This window comes from Phytophthora sojae, assembly GCF_000149755.1.
Source record: "Phytophthora sojae unplaced genomic scaffold PHYSOscaffold_5, whole genome shotgun sequence".
Classification (NCBI taxonomy): domain Eukaryota; phylum Oomycota; class Peronosporomycetes; order Peronosporales; family Peronosporaceae; genus Phytophthora; species Phytophthora sojae.
The window spans coordinates 2,413,951-2,436,254 of NW_009258119.1; the positions used below are offsets into that span (position 1 = coordinate 2,413,951).

Genomic DNA, 22,304 nt, shown 5'->3' on the forward strand with positions numbered 1-22,304 from the left:
ATAAAAAATCTCTGTAATACCTCAGGTACTCGGTGTCCGTCGCGACCAACAGCGCGGCGGCGCTTACATGTAGCTTGAGGCGGCAGCGCCGCCAGCGCGGGAGGTGTGGCGAGATGCTCCAGTTGGTGGCTGCGCGAACCGCTACGAAGGCTGCACAGCGTCGGCACTGTACTGCACTGCGCCGCGTCGTCGGTCGTCGGCACTGCACTGCGCCACGGTCCATGGGCACGCTGATGTTGTGCGATGGCTGGATGAAAATGTCGCGGTGGGCAACCGACGCCGCACCTTTGCGTCTGCTGTGCGCTTCCTAAACCAAGTAGTAAAATAGGAGCAACAACTTTGCCAGCGCGCCACAGGAGGCCACAAGATGAGCAGGCCACAACAATGTTGGGGTGGTCTGGGGGTCGCTTGCGCGTGAAAGAAGCCGATTTAAACGATCGCTCCTGACATGCACTCCCTTGAGGCGACCATCACTCCTCATCTCTAAATCTAGACTTCGGTGGTCGTCGAGGCTGGCACCCTCTCGTCGTGAGGGTGCCGAATACGAATACGTAAATAAAACGCCAGTAGCGTCGGCCACGCTTAAACGGGGTTTCAGATTTTTAAATTAGGGTCATATATTTATAGAGGTCTTTTTAGCGAACAGCCGCTGGAATACTGAAACTGAGTTTAACCGCAAATAGTTTAAAACTTCTCTCTAAATATAAAAAGGAGGAGGTCGCGTTGCCTCAGCGACTGTTATGCTCTTAGCTTACGCTAAGAGAATACCGTTGCTGGTTTTTACTTTTAGGCCGTGTTCGACTTGCATCCAATCCAGTTGTTTTAGGCCAAATGCAGCCGGATTTGCTTCATCCAGCTCGTTTGCGATCTGAAACACCCAAAAAGCGATCCAGCTCGATAAGCTCAAAAGAGCTGGATTTGAAATTCAGGTCTAGGCAAAATTATTAATCGGGCTGGATAAGCTTCCAAACCAACAATTTGTCTGAAACCAGCCCTTTTTGAATCGAGTCGAACACGGCCTTAGGGGCTGGTCAGGCTGGCTGGTGCTGGTTCTCGGTCTGGTGAGCGAAGGGGTAGGCAAACTACTCGGTTTTGACTCTGTCTGCTTTTTGTCCAAAATGAACAAGACATAGGCACTTTACTCAAAACCCGAGAACCACCTCGGCGATTGAGTTCTCGGGTTCTTGGCGAATTGGCTAAGTTTTGTTCATTTTGGACAAAACGCAGACAGAGTCAAAACCGAGTAGTTCGCCTACCTATCGCTCACCGGACCGAGAACCAGCACCAGCCAGCCTGACCAGCCACTTATGTAGATCAATAGTTACAAGCAAAAAAAGCCGGGGCATGAAAAATCGGCCCGAGATTGGCCATTTATTTCCGTTACCCATGACAATGAGGCGCAATACATACCTGCATAAATCTGGCGATTATGTGGTCGGGCTTGTCTATAAAAACTCAAGATAAAAGTGATGATCACACTGCACAACAGACTCTCCGTAGTGATTATCACTATACAGAGGCATAACTATCTAGACATGTACCATATTGACGGTACAATATCGTTCAACGTGTTATGCCGCCATTTTTGCTTGCATTGCGCTCGATACGAGGTAGCATTATATTATATAAGTTTGATTGTTGCGCTGGATATTATATTATCTACCAGTTGTTCAGCTATATACCAAGAGGAGGGATGATATACTGGCCACTATTCAGATGTAATTGGGAGGACTGCCCGGGCAAGCTACAACGCGGAATCTAGTCTAGTACCCAAGCTGTACGCTACGGTAAATGCACGTTCCAGAATCACAGCATGCAAGCGTTACTAGGATGTGAGCGATCACGAAGAATCCAAGTCCATTCGAAGGGGTAACTGACCCACGTTGTCGGACGTGCTTGTCGGTCATCTAAAAATGCTAATGACTATTCGGGATACCACTACAAAGAGGATTTGGATTATTACGATACAGAGGATAATTAATCTATTATGGAAGTCGTCGCCTGGTCCAGCTTGAGCAGTAGAAACACCTCGTCAGCGGGTTTCCCTTTCAGCTTCAATCATCGTTGCTTGTTGCGTGTTGGTTGGTGACCTTCGACACTCCTGTCTTGTCCACGTTTTTTTGTTTGTTGTGCTTACCGCCGCTTGGAATGCATTATTGGGTGCCCTGCCCCCGATATTAGAGAACTTTAGAAGCTGGAACATCTCTTGGACTTGGAACAAGGAAAATCTAAAAGATCTGGGTAAAATCCAGATAGATTACGGATAGATTACCCGGCAGATGTCTCAAGTCCAGAAGAGTCGAGTTGTTCAAAGAGTTAGGACCTATTTTTGGATCATCTGTATTTCATACGTTTTTTGTCAATTTTTGTTCCAAAACCACGACTTAGTCCAGCTTCTAAAGTTCTCTAATATTCCTCTATCACCTCCCGTTTACGCGTAGAATGCATACTGTACTACATTTTAAGAAAGTCGCTAATTTACATGTTAGTATGAGATGTCGAATTTTCCTCATGTGATTGCAACTAGATTTTGGTGATGTTGTTCAAATCTTGGGCAACATATACAGAATTCTGCCCGAATAAGGAACGGGTGTACAACTAACTAATAGCCTCACATATTTAATATTATTTTCCAGTCGATGTGGCGATAGGGGGATGTGCAAGGTACTGCAAGGTACTGAGGTACTAAGGTGAAAAATCTAGTGCCAATCATCAGCTCTCCACCCTCGTTTGAAAGATGGCGCGCATTTAGCGATCTTACTAGACTTCAAACTACATGTACCGTAGTGGTAGACTCGCACTTTTGCTTTTGCACCTCGCCCCACAAGCCCCACTCCACCCATGAAGTCCACACCGTCCAAGCGTCTCCGCCTCACTTAAAATGATGCAGGCTCTAGACCGGCTTGGTAGAGGGCTCGATAATCCCTACGAGGTCGACCAGTTGACAGCGCTGTTGTGGTGCGAGGATGCCTGGTCAAAGGAAAGTGCTTCGACCATACGCCACTGTTGGAATCATTCCGGACTCGTAGGTAAAGGTTCATTTTAAAATAACTAAATCAGTACATTGGAAAAGTATACTCAACTTAACATCATTTTATATATTCTGCGTCTTTATATATATCAGGCGTTCCTTACTCGGGCAGATTACTGTAATGTCTAGTCACCCGAATCTTTTGCTACGCAAATTGTACTATAGAAATACCCGCGGATTCAGCAATCGTCGTCTCATTTATTAGCAATAAAATAAGTAACTTTGCTAGCGATGGTATTGTTCAATAGCAGCGACTACATGTAGTTGAGCGTAGGCTTAGTACTGTAACAGAGGACGCTATCATTCAGATCATTATTGGGAATACGCTGCTACCACCGAATCTTGAGGGCCAAATCGGTGTGATTTTTGTCAAACTTTCAGTAATTTTACCAAATCTGGCCTCGTAGCATCAATGCCTAGACAGGGGTAGGGGTTTAGGGAGGGAGTGAAATCCGATCCGTAAAATCCCCCCAAATGATCGCTTCGATCCTGTAGATCACGCCCAATGCGCGTGCATTCAGTTCCATGGACGCGCTCGGCCTTCCAAGAGCATTCCGATGAGCCCTCATACGGCCTAGTTTTGGAGAAATGAGAGGTTTTAGGCTTTTTGACACGCTTCAGTTTCAGGATTCGAGTGCCATGACACCCGTCCTCGGCAGACGAGCCTAAATTCGGTGGTAGCAACACCAGCCTCATTATTGATAGTCGAGCAACTCTCTACTGGTACATGTATCAAACCTATGGTAATATAGAAATTGCAATGATCAAATCGTTGGACGGTGGTACCTACCGAAAAACGGCATTTCAGATGGGTGAACTGGAAGTTGCGAATGACTTCAAAAATGATCGTAGTGAATGGGCAGCGTCTCGAAACTTGCCGGGCATTGGTTGCTCGGCGGGCAACCAATTGGTGGTACAGTACACTTTTGGCACGGTACACGTACACTACAATACATCCGCAGTAAATGTACTGTTCATGTGTACCAGAGAGACCCTCTCCCCATCCACCGTGCGATCAGCATGCAAAGCATCGGGTTTAGGAGAGGTCTTCCGATTTGCTCTCCGAACAATCACATGTCTTCTCTTCGGCGTCAGTTCGCAGTTTGCATTCCAACCACCACCTGGAGCTAACGACACCGAGAGATTCATGCGTCTTCATCAACTCGTAGCTGTAGCTTCTGCCTTGCTACTGCTAGTACAAAGTGCAACCGCTGAAGTTACTTCTAATGGCAAACTCCGGACCGATACGGCCGTCCAGGGGGGTTTGAGGGCGCACAGGGCGACGACAGACGAGGAAGAGAGAGCTCTCCCCGTCTCGGGCTTGGAGACGCTTTCCAGCACGTTGAAGTCGACTACCACTATCGATGACGAACTCAAGGCCTTGCTCGCGAAAGGAGAGAGCGCGGACGACGTGTTCAAGCGGCTGGCTCTAAACAAGGCGGCGGGCGGTCTTCTTAGCAACCCGAAGCTGCAGCAGTGGATCGACTACATGAAGCTCGCCAACAAGCAGAACCCCAAGAAGCAGACGAGCTTGATTTCGACGTTGACGGCTCACTATGGAGACGATGGCCTGGCCAAGATCATCGAGTCGGCCAAGCTAGTTCCGGACACGGGAACTTTCGCGAAACGCCTTCAAACCGAGCAGATGTACCGCTGGATGACGCAAGGAGAAGCTCCCAAGGATGTCTTCAGGCTGCTGAGACTCAACAAGGCCGGCTACAAGCTCTTCGAGATGCCCCAGGTGAATGCCTGGATGAAGTACGTGGACACGTTCAACAAGAAATATCCTCGCATGAAGACGACGATGTACTCGGAGTTGAGAAATCGGTTTGACGAGGAAACGCTGGTGGAAATGCTCATCAAGGCACGGAGCGTTCCGAGTACGGAGGCCATCGCAACGCGGGTGCAAGCGGAGCAGACGCTGCGCTGGCTGAACACGGGGAAATCGCCCGAAAGCATCTTTACTCTGCTGAAATTTAACAGCGCCAAGCAGAAGGACACTCTACTCGAAAACCCGCTCTTCGTCTCTTGGCTCAAGTACACGGACGACTTCAACGAGAGGTACCCGAGACGCGAAGACCTTGCGGTCACCTCGATGTTGGAGCACTTTTCATCTGACACCTTGGCGAAGATGGTGGTGGACGGAAGCAAGAGCCCAAGCATTCAAAGTATCGCCAAACGACTGGATACCGAGATGTTCTTGGCTTGGAACAAGAAAGGAGACGCCCCAGGAACTGTGTTTACTCTGCTGAAGCTGAACAAGGCTGGGGATAACCTGTTCGATAGCCCGCTTCTAACTATGTGGCAGAAGTACATTGCGTTCTTCAGGGAGAAGAACCCCAGCCAGCGAGTGAACGAGCTGTCGATCTTGAGGAAACACTTCAACGACGCAAACCTGTCCAAGATGTTGCTGGACGCGGAGAAGGTGCCCAGTACGAAGGCTTATGCGTCGGACCTGCTGGATGATCTGCTCATTCGTTGGATGGCGGGTGAGACGGACCCCCGCAAGGTCTACGCGTGGCTTCGGGTTGAGGGTTCTGCTGAATATGACGTGGCCAGGGGTCTCTATGACTCGTACGTCAAGTTCTACAAGCAACACACTGCACTAAATAGCTGATGAAATAGAGATTTGTGGTGAAGCACCTTGAAAACTATTTGCTCGTCAAGGGGGGTACGTGAGGATTCTTCTACTGTAGATTCGACGAGAAAATTGCAACGCTTTCAACCTGCCAGCGTGGCGTGCCAGTCGGTATACGCAGTCGATAGTAGACGGAGCCCAAGACGTAGATCAACTCGCAGGTGAAACTTGTGGTACAGTCACACCTCTATAAATGACACGCTGTTTCAGTTAAAGAATTGATCAGATAAAGAAATGGCTATACTTCTAATGGCTACATTTCATATGTTAGGTGCACAATACAAGGGCTTTCTTTACCTGGTACCCCTCCAGCATTTTCGTACTCTTGTTTTGTTTCGTCTTCACACAGACAGAACTTAACCAATAACGGTAGGCGCGGTATTGTCTGTTCCTACTCCTTCTTCTCATTGGTATTAGCAGAATCGCATCCCCTCAGGACCTGAGGCTCAGGTTGTACGTGAGTTTCAATACAGTGAGGTTATAGGAATATTTGTTGTCCCGATATCCTGCCACCATGCCTGCAGTTTTATATTTTGCTTGAAATCTACTGCATAGCCCCTAGTTGTCTCGACATCATAATATTTTTGTTTTTCGTAAAATATATATGTACGCTGCGCTGATTGTAAAATACTGGGGCTAGCTTATTTATCAGTATTTACAAGCTTGCAGTTACTGCAAACTCTTTGTTCCAACTTAGCATCCCAAATAAAATTTCTCTCTTCGCTCGATTTGTTGTGGCGGGAGTAGTAGTAGCAATGGCATACGTGGGAGGAGGCAGGCAAGTGATTGAGAAAAATATATGAGTTTGGATCTATTACTACGGCGTCCATTTAGAGGGTTGAGACGCCAACCATGGCGACCATTTAGAGAATAAAGAGGTTTTTGATCAGTTATAGAACATCTATAGTGAAATCCATATAATCCTGTTTGAATCCTAACCAGATAGGGAACACATAGTCAGTTAGAGGGGTTCATTTAGGGAGGTGTCACTGTAGTCACAACTTCCAAAGCTTCCAGTTGGCATCGGTCTTCTCTTTCACATTCATCAGCTTGGCCACGTGCATCGGCTGCTTCTCAGCGAAGATGAACTGCTTGAGCACCTCCGTCTCCAACTTGGTCCCGAATTCCCTGGTCTTGGGGCTCTTCTTGGCGGCTTGAACCGCTCTCCATAGGTCTTGATCCTTGTGGGTTGTGGCCAACATCGTCCGTTCAACAATCTTACCAGGGAAGGCCTTGTTGAAGTTGTCCATGAACTTCATCCAGCAGAGGAACAAAGGGTCCTTCAACAGCTTTTTCAGCCCTACGCGATTGAGTTTTAGCGCTTCGAAAACGTGGTCGGGGGCTCTAGAGGCAGCCATCCAGTCCTTCAACAGTGCGCCCTCCATACGTAGAGCAGCGTTCACAGAGCTCGGGCTCTTTTCCGCCGCCAGGATCATCTTGACGACATCGACGTCATCGTAGTGCGCGCGTACGATCCAGCCTGTCGTCATCGGCTTTCTCGGGTTCTTGGCGTGGTACGCATCCGTGAACTTGGTGAATATCGTAAAGAGCGGGCCTTGCCAAGGTTCAGCCGCGTGAAGACGGTCTCTGGAGACGTCTCCATGCTCAGCCAGTGCCGGGTGCGTGCAGCCTCCAGATTCGTGGCGATGCCCCAAGTTACCTCCACCTACTTCGCACTAATAAGCATCTTGGCTACAGCTTCGTCGCCAAATTGGGTCGTTAGCGTCTCGATCAGCGTCGCTTTCCTTGAAGGGTTGTCATAGTTGAAAATGCTCAAGTAATTGGCCCAAGTGTTCAAGGGCGGGCTGGTCAATACGTCGTCCAATGAGTTGTCCAGCTTGAGCAGCTTGAATACATCGTCTGGGCTTTTACCGAGCCATATCTGGAGCTGCGTCGCCTCGACTCTATTAAGGATTTCCGATGTGCCTCCCGTCTTCTTGGTCGCTAGAATAATCCGAGCCAGACCGTCGTCGCCGTAGTGAGCTGCTAGCGTCTTGTACAATGTCGTCTTTTCCGCAGGATTGTTCCTGTTGAAGATCTGCAGGTACGTGTTCAAATTGTTGAGCAGCGGACTCGCGAACAGGTCGTCTCCTGCTTTGTCCAGCTTGAGCAGCTTGAACACATCGTCGGCACTGTTGCCAGCCGCGAACCAGCGCTGCATCTGCTCTGCCTCGAGCCTTGAAGCGACTACCTTCGTCTGTTTCACCTCCTTCGCTGCCTTCAGTATCTTTGCCAGGACGTTGTCTCCGACTGAGCCGTTAAATATAGTGAGATTCTCTATTTATTTGCTACACCCAATTAATATTTTTTAAAATGTTGGAACTTGGCAAAGCAAGGGATGCACTTAGTAGTTCTGAGCAACCAGTACATGATATCCTCATGCCCATACGACGCTGATCCGGACGCTTACAAAGTGCTACACCGATTTTAATCGCTTTTTAAAAAGCTGGCACCGCTTCTGGTACGGCCTTCCAAATGAAGCGACCAGACTTGGCACACTTGGTTGCTGGATTTCCGTCCATGGAAGTAGATGGCATTACGAAGCCGCCACATACTTCAGTAGCATGGAACACAAGTGGTGCTTGAACTTGGAATCGACAAGTCCTAATGCTGCAATTTGGCGTGGCCAATAAAGATAACAGATTTTGTGGTTTCTATGCGTGTATATATTTAAACGGCATACAAGTATGATCAGAGCTATTGCACGTATCCCGCTTAAATGAAGTAGCCTTCCGACATTTAAAAAAAATGACGGTACAGTACCAGTAGAGCACTGTAAATAATCTTTAACACTCTAGCAGATTGCGGCAGATCCCCCCACGTTACCTTTTTAAAATAAAAAAATTCATGCGACTGAATTCCCAGCAAATAACTGCAAGGTTGTAGCAGTAGTCTTTAGGTCGTTTTCCCCGTTAATTCCATCAATGCGCAGTGCGTTGACGAGCCTCAGCCGCGAGTTGGTCCCATTTCCAGTAGCGCAGCATGAGGAACGTGAGAGACAGCCACGTTGAAGTGATGCCAAAGCCGATTCCCCACCACAATCCATCGACGCCTAGGTCACCCACGAAAGCCAGGATTGCACCCAGCGGGATCCCTCCTCCGTAGTATCCCAGTACATTGGCGATGGCCGCAGGTTTCTGCTTGCCAGCCCCACGGAAAACCCCCTGCATGACAGCGTTGAGGCCGTCGGCGATCTCGAGAGGCGCCCACATGGCCATGATCTTGGACGCGAGGTCGGCGCTCTCTCCTCCCCCATCCAGGAACAGGAGAGGGATGTAGGTGCTGAGGCTGAAGAGCAGCACGGCGAAGACGACAGAGATCCCGAGTGTAATCCCCAGCGACAAGGAGCATGCCATCTTGGCCTTTTTGGGCTGGTCCGCGCCCAGACTGTTGCCAACTCGGATGGTCGCAGCCACCCCGACGCCGTAGAACGCCGTGTAGAGGATCCAGTTGACGTTCATCAACACCGAGTGCGTTGCGAGGGCCACTACGCTGTTTGGTAGCACGCCGGCTAGGATTGCCAGGATCTCAAAGGCCCAAGATTCCACCGCCAGCATGACCATGCCTGGCACCCCGATACGTAAGAAGAGCCGGACGTAGCTCTTGGCCGCCTTGAGATTCCACTCGTGGCCCCACCATTGGCGCAGTTGAGCCGGTCGCCACATGAAGTACCGTACGAGGAGCAGTGCGAGCGTGATGTTACCGAGCGGTCGTCCGACCGCGATAATGTTGAAGCCCAGAGACGTATGGTACGCCCGCGCGTATCCAGCTGCGGGATTGACGACGTTACCGACCACTGCAATGGCGACGAGGGGCTTGACAATGTTTTGGGCTTGCATCGCCTTCCGGACCAGTTCGTAGAGGAAGAGGAACGGCAGCCCGGGGAGCATCAACCGGGAGAAATCCCGCGACAAGTGCGTGATATCAACGTCCTGGCCCTGTTGTGGTTGCACCTCGCTGTCTACTCGACTGGGTCCTGCGGGGGCTGCAGTTGAAGTGAAGCGAATGCTGCGACCTGATTGGCGGACCATCTGGGGTCGCGTGGATATGATTGGGCGAGACCGTTGAAGTCGGATCAACAGCTGTGATTAGCATGGATAATCACATGCATTGACGAGACAGACCGTGCCCGTCCCAATCAGGTGTGACCGTCCCAACTGTGTTTGAGTATGGACCGTGCCCGTCCCAATCGAGTGTGCCCGTCCCGGGACACTGTGATTGGCTGACGGCCCGTGCCCGTCCCACTCAAGTGTGACCGCTGCACATGCATATAGTTAAATGAAGTCAAACGAGGGAGATGCTAGGAGAGCTACAGGAGTAGGAAGGAACAAGCAGGACAAAGACAACTAACTGAAATAAACTCACTTTCGGATTTCCTTCCTTCTGCTCACATCGACTACAAGCCTCATTCGCCACTCTTAATTGGCCCAGCCACCCGAGGATCGGCTCGGCGAACGCGTTGATCACGAGCATGGGGACGAGGGCCACGGCGAGGACGATTACGCCGGTCTGGAAGTAGACCCCGATCTTGTCGAGCCTCTTGGCTCCGTAAGCTTGGGAGCTCAGCGCGTGGAGTGCCCAACCCAAGCGACTGCGCAGAGACGTTCAACAGCTACACGTCCATGGAATACATGGCATCAGTCTCATGCATTTTGTCAACTCAGAGACGCGATAGCCACTTACCATGACGGAGATTGTGGCGGCGTCCACGTAGTGCTGCGAGTTGGGCCCGGCCATGTTGCCGGCAATATGATGGAGACGAAGCCCGGAAGATACTCGAGACCTGTCGTTCCTGTCTGAATTCGGGCCACGGCATGGCTGGTTAGATGGGGTTTGTTCTACAGTGAAATCCTCTGCGACTACATACCACTGGGAGGATTAACTTGAGGGGCTCACGAAGTTCCTCCTTGGGTTTAAGTGGCCTTCTATTTGAGCTTAATTAACTGACCTATAGAGCCCTTGATATCTAGTGAGATGTGCCTGTATCTCGAACGTCTTTGAGTGTTGTTGTTGCTTTTGCAGCTGAGGTGTGGAGTCTGCAATCGTTTTCCTTGTCCTTGAGTTGGGGATCAAAGCTCCTCCTGTGCTGTGGGCATCGTAGATGGTTGTAGTGCTTGTTTTTGCCATCAACTTAGCCGCTCGGAGCGCAGTTCCAGCAGGTGAACCCCACTGCACCGAGAAAATCGCGTTCAAGTCCTTGGCGAGCGCGGCTACTGGGCCCGTTGCTTGGATGTCAGCCTTGAGTTGTTGGAGCTGCACTTGTAGTTTCTTGTCAAGACTATCAATGCGGAGATACGTCGAGCCCAGGTTAGTCATCGCATTGAGCTCTGTCAACCCTTGGTTCAGCGTTCGTGCTGCGGCGTCCGTCGGTGTGTTTGTTAGCCCCAAGTAGAGACTTCCTGCTTTTCTGGGAATCCACTGTTGAGAGGCCGTCTGGTGGTAGAGGACCCACCCTCCCGTGGTCAATTTGTCCTTAGTTATGTGCGTGCTGAAGTGGATGTTCCAGACATCTAGGTTTGGAGCGTCTTCATCTTCGTTCAGCGCCATCATGAGGCTGTTGCAAATTTCAAGACAGAAGCCTTGAATTCGCTCTGCCGGTTGCTGTTTCCCCGCGTTAGCAATCGCTCGTACTTGGTAGGCTCCTGCAGTCTTGACAGCCGCCCTGGTCTCTCTTTCGTTGGTCATTTTCTCCTTGAAGACTGCGTCATTGCGAAGCCTCCATAGTCGCGCTGGTGTCACAGTTGACCAGATTCGCCACAAAATGAAGTTCCTCCTTGAGGAGTGGGTCCGACTTGATGTGCTGGTCTTCGTCACTTTGTAGGCTGTCGACGGTCACGAATGACTCGTTGAAGGAGCTCTTGACTATTAGGTGCTCGTCCACCGTGGCGTGTGTCGGCGCTTTGCGTGATGGATAGCGAAACGGATTGTGAGCATCTAGCGAAAGACTTTGGCGATCTCACACAAACTGTGATTGCGTCAGTGAATTGCAGACGTAAATCGAAAGATGACGGTGACATACCACTGACGTGAACATCACGAATACAACCCTACAACACTAAGCCCACGTTAACGCACGTGGGATAAATATATATTAATACGAGACAACGGCGAACAAAATGTTACTAACGCGCCATTGAGAGTTATCGAGATACATGTAATCGACTTTAAAGTTGACCAATCAGAATTCGTACATATCCGGACATCGAAAAGTTGAAAGTGAAAATTACTCATAGAAAGCGGATAAGACTTTAATGCGATTGCTTTTAACAAGAGCTTTCGGATAATGTACGCTAAGCAAATTTTGAGAAAGAATTGAAGTCACTATCGTTCAAAACGTGGTAGGATTTTGACCCTTCCCAAGTGGGGATAGTTTTTTTCAAGTGCCGACAACTCCTCGAATTTTAAACATTTCGATGCAAACAAGGGTTCAAAATGTGCACAAGACAGCGCTCTTCACGATAAAGCCACTAAATCGCGATTCGTACTTAGGTTCGTAAGTAATGTTTTGTTTGCCGCCGTCTCATACTTGTTTTTTTACATAAAGACATAAATTCTTAAAAGAATACGCTAAAATAAACAACATAAAAACTTTCGTTCATTGAATGCCTTTGATGTGGTGTCTTGGATTTGGATCACTCCGTGTTGTCCGTGGCAGCGAGACCATGTAATGCCGGCTAGCCACTGAGTTTCCTCCTATTTAGAATAACTTACCGCTACGCAAAAAGTCCTTCTGCAATGGTAGACTCAAAGTGGGCAGGGGCGTGTAAGTACATCCACTCCACAAACTCCCAGCGTCGGATCTCGTCGGGACATCTTCTCGGCGCATCGACGACGTCATACTCGGAATGTCGCTGAGAAATCCACGACACAATGCCCGACTACCGCTAATTCCATGGCAGCGGAGATGCATCCCTCATGGCGATGACGATCCAGCCACTGAACCATTTCAAAGTGACCTTGTTCCGCCGCTTTGTCCACCGCTGCTGTAGTACACCCTTCAGTTCTGAATGCGTCCAACCATTGCACAACTTCAAGGCGGTTATTCCTTGCAGCCGCATTCATGGCGCTGACCGTGCATCCTTGGCTACGGTGGGCGTGAAGCCATTCCAGTACTTGCAAGTGTCCGTACTCAGCTGCACGATCCATCACTTCGGTAGTGCAGCCCTCGGACCGATTATCATGAAGCCAAATCACCACATCAAGGTGTCAATGAGCTGCAGCCATGTCCATTGCGTCAGTAGTGCAGCCTTCGTGTCGGTTGGCGTGCAGCCACTTAACCACTTCGAGGTGTCCATTTGCTGCAGCGAGGTCCATCGCGTTGGGCGAACAGCCCTCCTTTCTGCTTATGTGAAGCCACTTGACTAGCTCGAGGTTTCCATTTCCGGCTGCGGAGTCCATGGCGACGTTCGTGCAGCCAGCAGTAGGGCGGTGTTTGTGCAACCACTGAACCACCTCGAGATGGTTGTTAATTGCAGCACCGTCCATCGCAACCGTCGTGCAGTCTTCCGATGAATTTTCGTGGAGCCATTTGACGATATCAATGTAGCCGTTTCGTGCGGCCAAGTCAATGACCTGCCCAGGAGGAGATCCTTCCAGCTGATGATCACTAGCCGAGCGCCGCCGCTACGCGGCGGTAGTTATGTGGTTAGTTGCAGTAGATAGGGCCGCCCACCTCCCCTTCGCTCCGGTGGCCTTTTATCAGTTCAAATGATATTTATTTCCGATTGTGTGCGTGTAAAAATGTTTTTATGCTTAGTGTAGTCGTGGATGGTATCAGCCAAAATAACTATTCCCATGCCAGCGTTACTATGAGTAGATGGATGTTGCAGGGTAAAATATTCTCTATTGTACGGCCCTATCTTGTACGGGAAAGCCGTGTCCAACTCGTCGCAACTATTTAACCCGAACTACAAAGTATTCGCACGGTTCATATCTAACAATCCGTGTTTACTGTGAATGTAGTAGAAATAAACATGAGCAATATATCATGGCAGGGTAGATCGATTTGGTGTTGCTATCTTTAGTGTGCTCACGTATATGTACATATTTGTTGTTCAGTTTATCATCGTACCATAGTTCTCTGTTATTCAGTTTGTATACATTTACATTTTGCATTGGGCTATAAGCCCCAGCGACAATCAAAGTGTTGACTTCGCTTTTCCCCGACTTAACATATAATAACTGTTCGTGTTCTTATTTAAAATATCATGCTTCATCGTTTCAGCACTGTGTATGATCCGTCAAATGTAGCTGCGGGCTAACTATTACGTGGTCTGCTTCAAAAGTCATATATTTAGACGTGGCTATCAGTTTATTCTCGTAGATACATGTATTCTGACATTCACTGAGCGGAAGGTTTTTTATCATAGTTTACGCTGAGATTCCTTCAATAACCATGTTATTGGGCGGATATACATGTAGGAAACGGAATTAGTATAGTGTAAACGTGAATTTTATAGTTACGCGGTGCAAGGTTGTTACTTTTAATATCTTAGTTACTGTAAATGCTAAAATGCTAATGTTCGCTGCATAGCAGAACCCCACTAACGCATTATCCTACCGCTGCACACTGTACTTTAGTAAATACGAAACGCGCTTAAGCGAATATTCCCCCACGATGAACGCAGAGTGCCACTGTAGCTATAATATATCCACCGCTAAAGTATTACAGTAAAAGTATACTGCGCATGTTAGTAATAAATCTCCTTCCGCTACATGTATCGCTTACTGCACACGGCTATGAACTACAATAAAACCTCCACTCCAATGCATGTCTAAGCATCTACTATCCCCATAACCCATTATCTTACCGCTACTCAGCACCGCTGCAGCTATAATATATCCGTCCCTAAAGTATTACACAAAAACTAACCTGAAACTATTAATCAATCGTCTTCAGCTACTGTACCTCTCGCTACATGTACTCGCACTGCTATCGCTTATTACGTCGGTGCTATCGCCTTCTATGCGCTTCTATCGCTTACTATACGCTGCTATCATTTACTATCATTTACTATGCACTGTTATCGCAAAGTATCCGTTGCAATCGTTTTCTACGTGCTGCTATCGCTAACTATACGTTCATATCGCTGACTACCCGCTGCTATAGCTAACTATGCGCTGCTATGGCTTACAATGTGCTTATGTTTAACCAAGTTCGGTAAATTAAAATTATACTATGTAGTAGGGCAAGCCCAGCTATCGCTGCCACTATGCACTACTCGCAGTGCTATTATATGTTTAAGCGGACTCTGCTATCGCTGCTACTACGCGGTGAACCCATTTTAATTAATAGCAGGTGTTCCGATAAGTATTATATTAGGCCAAGCGTCACGGCGGAGGTGACGTAATCGCCCCCGTTCCGCTCGCCTCGTCGGCTCGCTGCACTACTCGCCGTGTTATTAGTACATACTTGTAGGGCGGGCCCTGTGGGCTAGAACGCACGCGGGTGCCGCGCTCGGCAGCAAATCGGAATTAGTGGGGTGGAGTTTTAGCCAATAGGAATTCACGTGATCTACGGACAACGACACTCTGATTGATTCTTAGGATACAACAGTTTTACGATGTCGAGATGCCCCCATGCAACTGCCGAAGCAAAAGCTCGGTCGGGACAACACTCCACGTTGCTCTCGTAGAATAATGGACAATTTCCAGGCGTCCATTTTGCGCAGCTTCAATGTCAGCACCATTAAGTCGACAACGATTTGGATGGTGGAGCAACAACCACTCTAAAACGTCGAAGTATCCACCGGTAGTTGCCCGATACAGATTTATCTGGAGAGTGGCCTCTCATCATCGCCGCTTACATCACGATCAGGATGACTCATGATCCACTTCACCACTTCGTGATGTCCGCTATCGACGGCTTCGTGAACGGCTTTTCGGGGATTCACTACAGTCGACAGTGTCACGGGCTTCTGCAGGAGCTCGTGAGCACATTGATGAGCCTGTCACTGTTCAGAGGAACACTGCCGGAAATTACTAAAGTACCAGTGTAGCCGTTGAGAGTAGTGGGTGCATGTTTAAGATAGGCTAGCAGAAGATACTTAGGAGGAATGTTTCAGTTTTCAGTGAGGTACATTGTTGTCACTTAACATTGTTCGCTAACGACATCCTATGACCTTCTCGGCGATCGTCTCCATCCACTCGCCCTGCAACCAATCGTAGTGACTGCTGTCTCCGAGGCACTTTAGCTAGGTTATAGCGTGAAGGCCGCGAGCTCCGAGGAGTTCTTATCGTGATTTCTCTCCAGCCAATGCCCCACATCACGGTGGGCATGGGCATAGACGTCGTCCCATCTCGAGCTTGAGCCAAGTACTCGTTGGGGCCGGTCTTGGATGCTGTGGCGGGAGTCCATCGCCATATTGGTGAGTGTATCCGCCATTTTGTTGTACTCTCGCGCGTGGTGCTGCCACGTTAACACGCTCAGTTTGTCCGCTATTCTTCGACAAAACAGCCCGTGGAGATGCTTTGCTCGCGGCGGTGTCCTGGTTCGCTGCTGTCGGATGATTATGTTGCTGTCTCCTGCAACATGCAGTGGTGTCCAGTTATGCCGTAGACAAGCACGAAGTCCCGTGAGGAGTCCCATGTTCTCGGCCAGGTTGTTTGTGGTGGTCTTTGCGGCGTAAGACATGCTGTCGACCCAGCAAACTTCGTGACCAGCAATCTTGTCGCCAACGCGGACGATCACAGCCCCACAGCCACCAGGACCCGGGTTGCCGCGGGATTCACCATCAAAGAAGAGGATATATCGGGTTTTCCCATTTGGAGCAATTCGCGGCGACCACCTCCAGGCGGATGCCAACATCGGCCGCATATACTTAGGAGGAATGGCCGCTGGGCATTCCGCAATCTGAAAAGAAGGAATCAAGTCGACTTCTGCTCCGGCCAAGCAGACGTGGGCAAACCACACGGGTGACCTCGGGAGGGGATCTCGGGCACCTCGACAGCTCTACAAGTACCGTAACTCTACAAATACAGATTTCGTGTATCAAGAGCCTCAACAAACAGCTTCCTTTGCCTAAGTGCTACCAACTCTCATCTTCCGCCTCGCACATGAGCAGGAATATTGCGACATAGTAGAATTTGGTGCCGATGCAAGTCAGAAACACAGCGCGGAGGATGCTGAGGAGCGACACCGCGCCGGTGCGGCAGCAGCTGGATGGTGATCGCCGCAGCGCCGAATACCAACGGATCGACAGGCTGGAAACCAGACTGGACCAGACGCATGATGACTCAGCACTAACATCAATGCGACAATCAACAACATGAGCACCGTACTTCGTACCGATATCGCTGCTTTGAATGACACGGTGGCCAATCTGGTGCAAGGGATGACTAACCTAACGCAAGGGCTGACGCAAGTGAGGCAAGTCGCTCTCGACGCACAGCGCTTAGCTCAAGCAGCAAGCCAGACACCTTGTGAAGCTCAGAGTGCCCAGAGCATGGCGAGTACGACCCCGCCACTGGCGCAGAGTGCTGGTGCAGGAAATATAGCGGCTGGAGTGACGGGCAGAGGATGTGGGGGTGCTCAGGCGCAGCATTTACGCAAAATGGACGTGAAGTCTCCCATTTTCGTCGGAGAGATCGATGGGATCAAGCTGAATAGCTTCGCATTCCAATTCGAGTCGTATTTTCGCCAGAAGGGATTCGGTATTTCCATCAAGCGAAGCGAGGTGGAAATTAAGTTTTCCTGCACAAGAGGAGAAAGCCACGTTGCCACAACTGGAGCCCAGTCATGGTTCGCGCTCAGCTGCATCCAGTTTAGCGACCCGCTCGTGCTGGAGAGCTCCATGGCTATGATTAGAGTAGACTGTCCGATAAGCGGTTTTCACCCGGGGGTCCGAGGAACCTTCGGTTCTGAGAGCCCAGCGGTTTTTGCTCCGCCACATCGCACAGAGTAGTTATAGATAGGTAGTCGTTCTTGATCGCCTCGGCCGGCCAGTTGCGCTTTCACCTGCTCGGACACAAGCGGCATTCCGAAGGCCAAGACACCAGCGCTGCGGCTCGACCAATCACCCGCGCTTCGATTCGACACTCCATCGTCAACGGCCATTAGCCTCTCGCCTTTATTTGGTGGGAGGGGGCTGCTCGAAGCCAATGCCCGCCACCGACGAAGCGCCGAACTCAGTATTCAAGCATCTAACGCAGATAAGTACCATTGCATGGTATTTCGTCACCCGTGATGTGCGTTTAGTATACCGTGTCGACAGAGCCCACTCGACTGTTGACCTCTCCCTTCATGCCCCGTCTACTTCAGCAACGAGCATTCAGCCAACTACTCGCCCATGCTGCAGTGTTGCGCTCAGCATGCCGATCTCTCTGTGGTGTAGTAGCACCCACAAAATCGTCAGATGTGGCACCCTAGCTACAAACACAACAACAGCTGAGCTAGTCGGCCCTTGTTGGCCTGCGCTGAGATGTCCCCCAGCGGTTCGGCCCTTCCGAGACAGTGATGTCTTGTCCTCGCCGAGACCCAGTACCCCAAGCCAGTCAATCACGGAAGCCAGCTGAGTTACCTGACTCCGGAATTAGAAATCCCGTGCCCTCCGCCAAAGGACGGACGACGGCCCTCGCGGGTTTTTACGGGTCGCCGAGAGCAAAGGCTTCTCGACTCAGCAATCAGTGCCCGGGACGTACGGGAACACCGGCTCGCAGCGGTGGCCAGACTTTTCCTTCGCGCTTGGCGAGACACGCGCCCAACCCGGGCCGACCTTAATCTCTTGGCGCTACCAGTCAACACCATACAAGCTATGCCTCTCGGGTGCTGACAGCAGACATAATCCGGCCCGTGCAGGGGCTTACTGGAAGCGCGTGCACGTGTTGTGGACCTAGAAAATTCTGCTCTGTTGTTTGTTATCTCTGTCGGGCGCCCTGAAGGGGCGCCTCCACTATTCCTAAGCTTCTATACAAATACCAAATGAAGTGGGCGGTTTTGGATCTCGGCCGACTCTTCACCTAGCTCGGCGACGCTTGAGCTCCGCTAAGCCGGATAACCTGTCCGGATAACCCCTTGAACTCGGCTGAGCCGGATACGGCGTGTCTGGATAACCTGGCGAACTCGGCTGAGCCGGATAAGGTGCTGGATAACCCAGTGAACTCGGCGGAGCGACCCGCGAACTCGGCGGGGCGACTCGTGAACTCGGCAGAGCGACCCGTGAACTCGACTGCGCAACTCCCGGACTCAATTGAGCCTGGTTACCGTATCGGACGGTACATGGTACCATTTAGCCTGAGCTCGGCGGCTTGAACCCCCCATGATCTCGGCTGAGCGTGTCCAGTGCGTTCCTGAACTCGGCTGGGTCTTCATCACTGGGTCTGCCACGTGTCACCAGGTCGGGGCCGGTGTGCCTTGAGTTTCTGACACCATCAGCCGAGTTCAGCGGTCCATCAGCGCATTCTTGCCCGCTGAGCTCGGCGGACGGTCATCCCGCCGAGTAGAACTTGGCTCCTGGTACGTTGTTCCACTGCGGCCTTGGAGTGAGACACAAAACTTGATGTTCCCTACACCACACAACAAAGCCGACCAGCTCGGCTATTGTTGTGTTTGTAGCCAAGTTACCACAACTGACGATTTTGTGTGTACTGCTATACCACAGGGGTCTTTCGTCACCCTGGTTCCGAGCTCGAACCGTAGTCCGTCGCGGATCTGGTTTCGGTCTGGCGGCATGAGCCTCCGCAGTAAATTTAGCGTGAGCAGGATTTGGGTTTCTGATGCGCATTTGGGTCGGCTCTCCACTCTCGGCGTCCGGACATTCAAATTTACGATGCCCTGTTTCATGACAAAGAAAACAGGCACCCTCCGCTCTGTCCTTCTGTCGCTGCGAGGCTATATCACTCGTCAGTCTCTTCCTCTTTTACATTTGTTGGCCTGAGTCGGTTGCGTGGTCATGTGCTACTCGCTTCTTCCCCACAAAGCTTGAGTTCACGCCACCTCCGCGACCTTCTCTCTTGGTGGTGGGATCTCCGTTGAACTTCTTCTGCTCTCGCTCCAGGGCGGCATTCCGTTCAAGAGTTATAATCATGGCCCTAGCACCAAGCGGCGTGGTCATTTGATCACTGCCAAGAAGAGTGAGAGTGTGCAACTCCTGGTAATACTCAAACTGTGACATTGAGCGCACCAAAATGTCAACCATCCAGGCATCACCAACATCTGCGTCCAGTGCGGCCAGTTGCTCCCGTAGCGATAGCACGTATGATAGATGGTTTTCCACGTCAGCGCCGTACCGACACGATGCATTCTCGAGTTTCTGTCGGAGAGTCCGCTGGGTATACAACTTCGTCGTGGCATTTTCACGTCCTTCAAATCGCTTGGACAAGTAGCCCCACATCTCTTGGAATTGAACCTCATTACTTGGTGAGCCAGCGTGCACGAGAGGGAACTTGATATGAGCTTGGCCAACAGAGTATTCTGTCTCTTAAAGCGGGCCTTCTGTTCGTTAGTCCAGTTCTCCTGCATCTCTTGCGTTCCATCGCAGATAGTATCCAGAGGGAAATCGTTCTCCTTGACCTCTACGCATGTCAGATAGAGCATCATCTGTCGTATGTAGAGAGGCCAGTCACGGCCATTCCAGTTGACCGGACGGCCGTCCTTGTTCCACGCAACGTCTGGCTCCTTCAACTTGCTCTCCATCCGCGCTTCTGCAGCCCACGTAGTTGGGCTAATAACCCTATTTCAATCTGTCTCGGAGGTTTCAGCAACTACTAACCTCAGCTCAACTCAGTCGTGTTACTTCGATACTGCTTGGAACTTTTTGTCTTCTGAGCTCTTAAGCCTAATGCATTCTCCTCCTCGTCCGACCTCGTCGCACTCGCCCCGTAACAGCAACCAACATTGTCAACGAGCAACTTGCAGTCACGCACGTGGGAAAGCGCACAGCTTTCCAACACCCAGTGGAGACGAAATCACTGCGAGACAGAGCTCCACGTGTATCTACCTCGCGGAGATCTGTAGCTCTTACAGCTTCGTTACATGTAGGTAGCCGCGCTGGGACCATCGGTCTCCTTGCACGTTGACTCGACTACTGTATCGTTCCCGCGCATCCTTGAAGTTAGGCCCGGATATCTTCCCGCTTTACGAGAGCTGATTGGTGGAATCGTAATTTACAGGTCCAGTGGGACTCCACACGTTCACTAAAACAATACATCGCCATAAGTGTGGTACAATTCGGGAAACATGCTTTCTCAAAAAGTATAAGGTTCTACCTGTTCGCTGAGCAAGCAGATTACTGTACAACAACGCGAGCGATGCATGCACATCTGTACATGCTGTTCGGCTTGCTTTCTTTTCTTTCATGGAATAAACGAACCCTTGCTTCTTTCAGCTGTCCGCTTTTTCTCTGTCGTAGGTGTCTCCTGTATGAAATGCAGTATCTGTATGGTATTTCGTGGCCCTGGTGTCCTCAGTGAGGCCTTAGAGCTCACACACTGTGTATGCTAAAGCAACGCAGAGCGAGTGTATTAATAGGGAATTAGAATTATGAATTATTAGAATCACTTTTTGTAACAGGGGTGGAAACTGTTGATGATGCTGATCTTTGAAATACAGCACCAAGTGCTGTGGAAAAAATGATTGCGATTGTAATATTGCCGAGATTGTCAATCACATTAATTAATTGCTCCGTGATCTCAATCGGCAATCCCGTTCCCACATTGTTCCTATACTGATTTTGAGCCTTTGCCAGCGATCCGGTAGATGAATATGCAACGGCAAGCCTATGGAACCGATCCTAGCTCCTAAAAAGCCATTATGTGTCTTCTGCTGCTTCGAAATGCGGATATGAGGGGTCATTGGATGCCTGGATGGGGTGCACGCTCAACATGATGAATATAAGACCCAACATTGCATTTGGCCAAGGTTCTTGAAGCTCAACACAAATGTAATCGCACAAGCAAAGGTCTTAGAGCGATAGCGCCGCCGAACCAGTAAAAATATGAACGTAGCAGAGGAAATACAAGCGAGAACTTAGATTGCAATAATTGATTGTTCCAGATCTGAGCCGTCAATCAATCCTAAGAATCCTAAACATTAATTGGAGCAAGACGCCGTCCGTAACGGAATATCACCTGAATTACGATTGACTAAAAATGCTGCCGAGCGTGCGGCTCCGCCGCCGAAGGCGACCCCACCATAGGATATTGCGGGGCCGCAGGAACCGTCCCGGCCTCTGTAATACTAACCTGACATTGAGAGTAGTGCAGCGAGCCGACGAGGCGAGCGCAACGGGTCCTACTGCCCTAGCGAAGCGTAGGCAGCCTGCTCTTATAGCGCAGCGAGCATTGCGAGCGAAGCGCCGACTAACAAAAAATCACCCCCGCGTAGCGGCGGCGCTCGGCTAGTAAACAATCTATATTTCCACAGCCCTGTCAGCACCTACAGAAAACAATTATATTTGGCAGGCTTTCGTGTAGCTCCGGGATAGTACACGTACACGTACAGGTAATAATATTATATTATAATACACTGAATGAAATATGGTACAATACGTCCCAACCGCGGTAGGGTTACAAGCAACTGTTCTTCGGGTGCGGATTGCTGAAGGCAGCGGTGTAGGCACCCCGCCTGGAGCTCGTAAACCCAGGACACACCAAGTCGGGTTCACAGGTATACCGGCAAAGTGTAGTGAGTTGAAGTCC

General features: G+C 50.1%; 6 protein-coding genes across 6 annotated transcripts; 2 read left to right on the top strand and 4 right to left on the bottom strand.

Annotated features, from left to right (window-relative positions):
- Nucleotides 1–2,878: 2,878 nt before the first annotated feature.
- Nucleotides 2,879–3,034, top strand: PHYSODRAFT_377137 (hypothetical protein; the record flags this gene model as incomplete). Its single annotated transcript, XM_009530559.1, has 1 exon — nt 2,879–3,034. A coding segment is annotated over one exon (156 nt), but the record flags the coding sequence as incomplete, so codon positions are not given.
- A 1,144-nt stretch (nt 3,035–4,178) lies between these two features.
- On the top strand, nt 4,179–5,648 carry PHYSODRAFT_286249 (hypothetical protein; the record flags this gene model as incomplete). Its single annotated transcript, XM_009530560.1, has 1 exon — nt 4,179–5,648. The coding sequence occupies one exon, from the start codon at nt 4,179–4,181 to the stop codon at nt 5,646–5,648; it is 1,470 nt and encodes a 489-aa protein (XP_009528855.1).
- A 1,016-nt stretch (nt 5,649–6,664) lies between these two features.
- PHYSODRAFT_249154 (hypothetical protein) lies at nt 6,665–7,830 on the bottom strand (the record flags this gene model as incomplete). The annotated part of the gene is made up of 2 exons (XM_009530561.1): nt 6,665–7,335; nt 7,542–7,830. 2 exons carry the CDS (start codon nt 7,828–7,830, stop codon nt 6,665–6,667), a joined length of 960 nt encoding a protein of 319 aa, XP_009528856.1.
- Nucleotides 7,831–8,590: 760 nt separating this feature from the next.
- PHYSODRAFT_315616 (hypothetical protein) lies at nt 8,591–10,406 on the bottom strand (the record flags this gene model as incomplete). The annotated part of the gene is given in 4 exon segments (XM_009530562.1): nt 8,591–9,607; nt 10,086–10,260; nt 10,280–10,281; nt 10,353–10,406. 4 exon segments carry the CDS (start codon nt 10,404–10,406, stop codon nt 8,591–8,593), a joined length of 1,248 nt encoding a protein of 415 aa, XP_009528857.1.
- A 5,596-nt stretch (nt 10,407–16,002) lies between these two features.
- On the bottom strand, nt 16,003–16,182 carry PHYSODRAFT_412450 (hypothetical protein; the record flags this gene model as incomplete). The annotated part of the gene is made up of 1 exon (XM_009530563.1): nt 16,003–16,182. A coding segment is annotated over one exon (180 nt), but the record flags the coding sequence as incomplete, so codon positions are not given.
- A 2,865-nt stretch (nt 16,183–19,047) lies between these two features.
- Nucleotides 19,048–20,301, bottom strand: PHYSODRAFT_333379 (hypothetical protein; the record flags this gene model as incomplete). Its single annotated transcript, XM_009530564.1, has 4 exons — nt 19,048–19,172; nt 19,263–19,440; nt 19,568–19,978; nt 20,023–20,301. 4 exons carry the CDS (start codon nt 20,299–20,301, stop codon nt 19,048–19,050), a joined length of 993 nt encoding a protein of 330 aa, XP_009528859.1.
- Between the last annotated feature and the right edge of the window lie 2,003 nt (nt 20,302–22,304).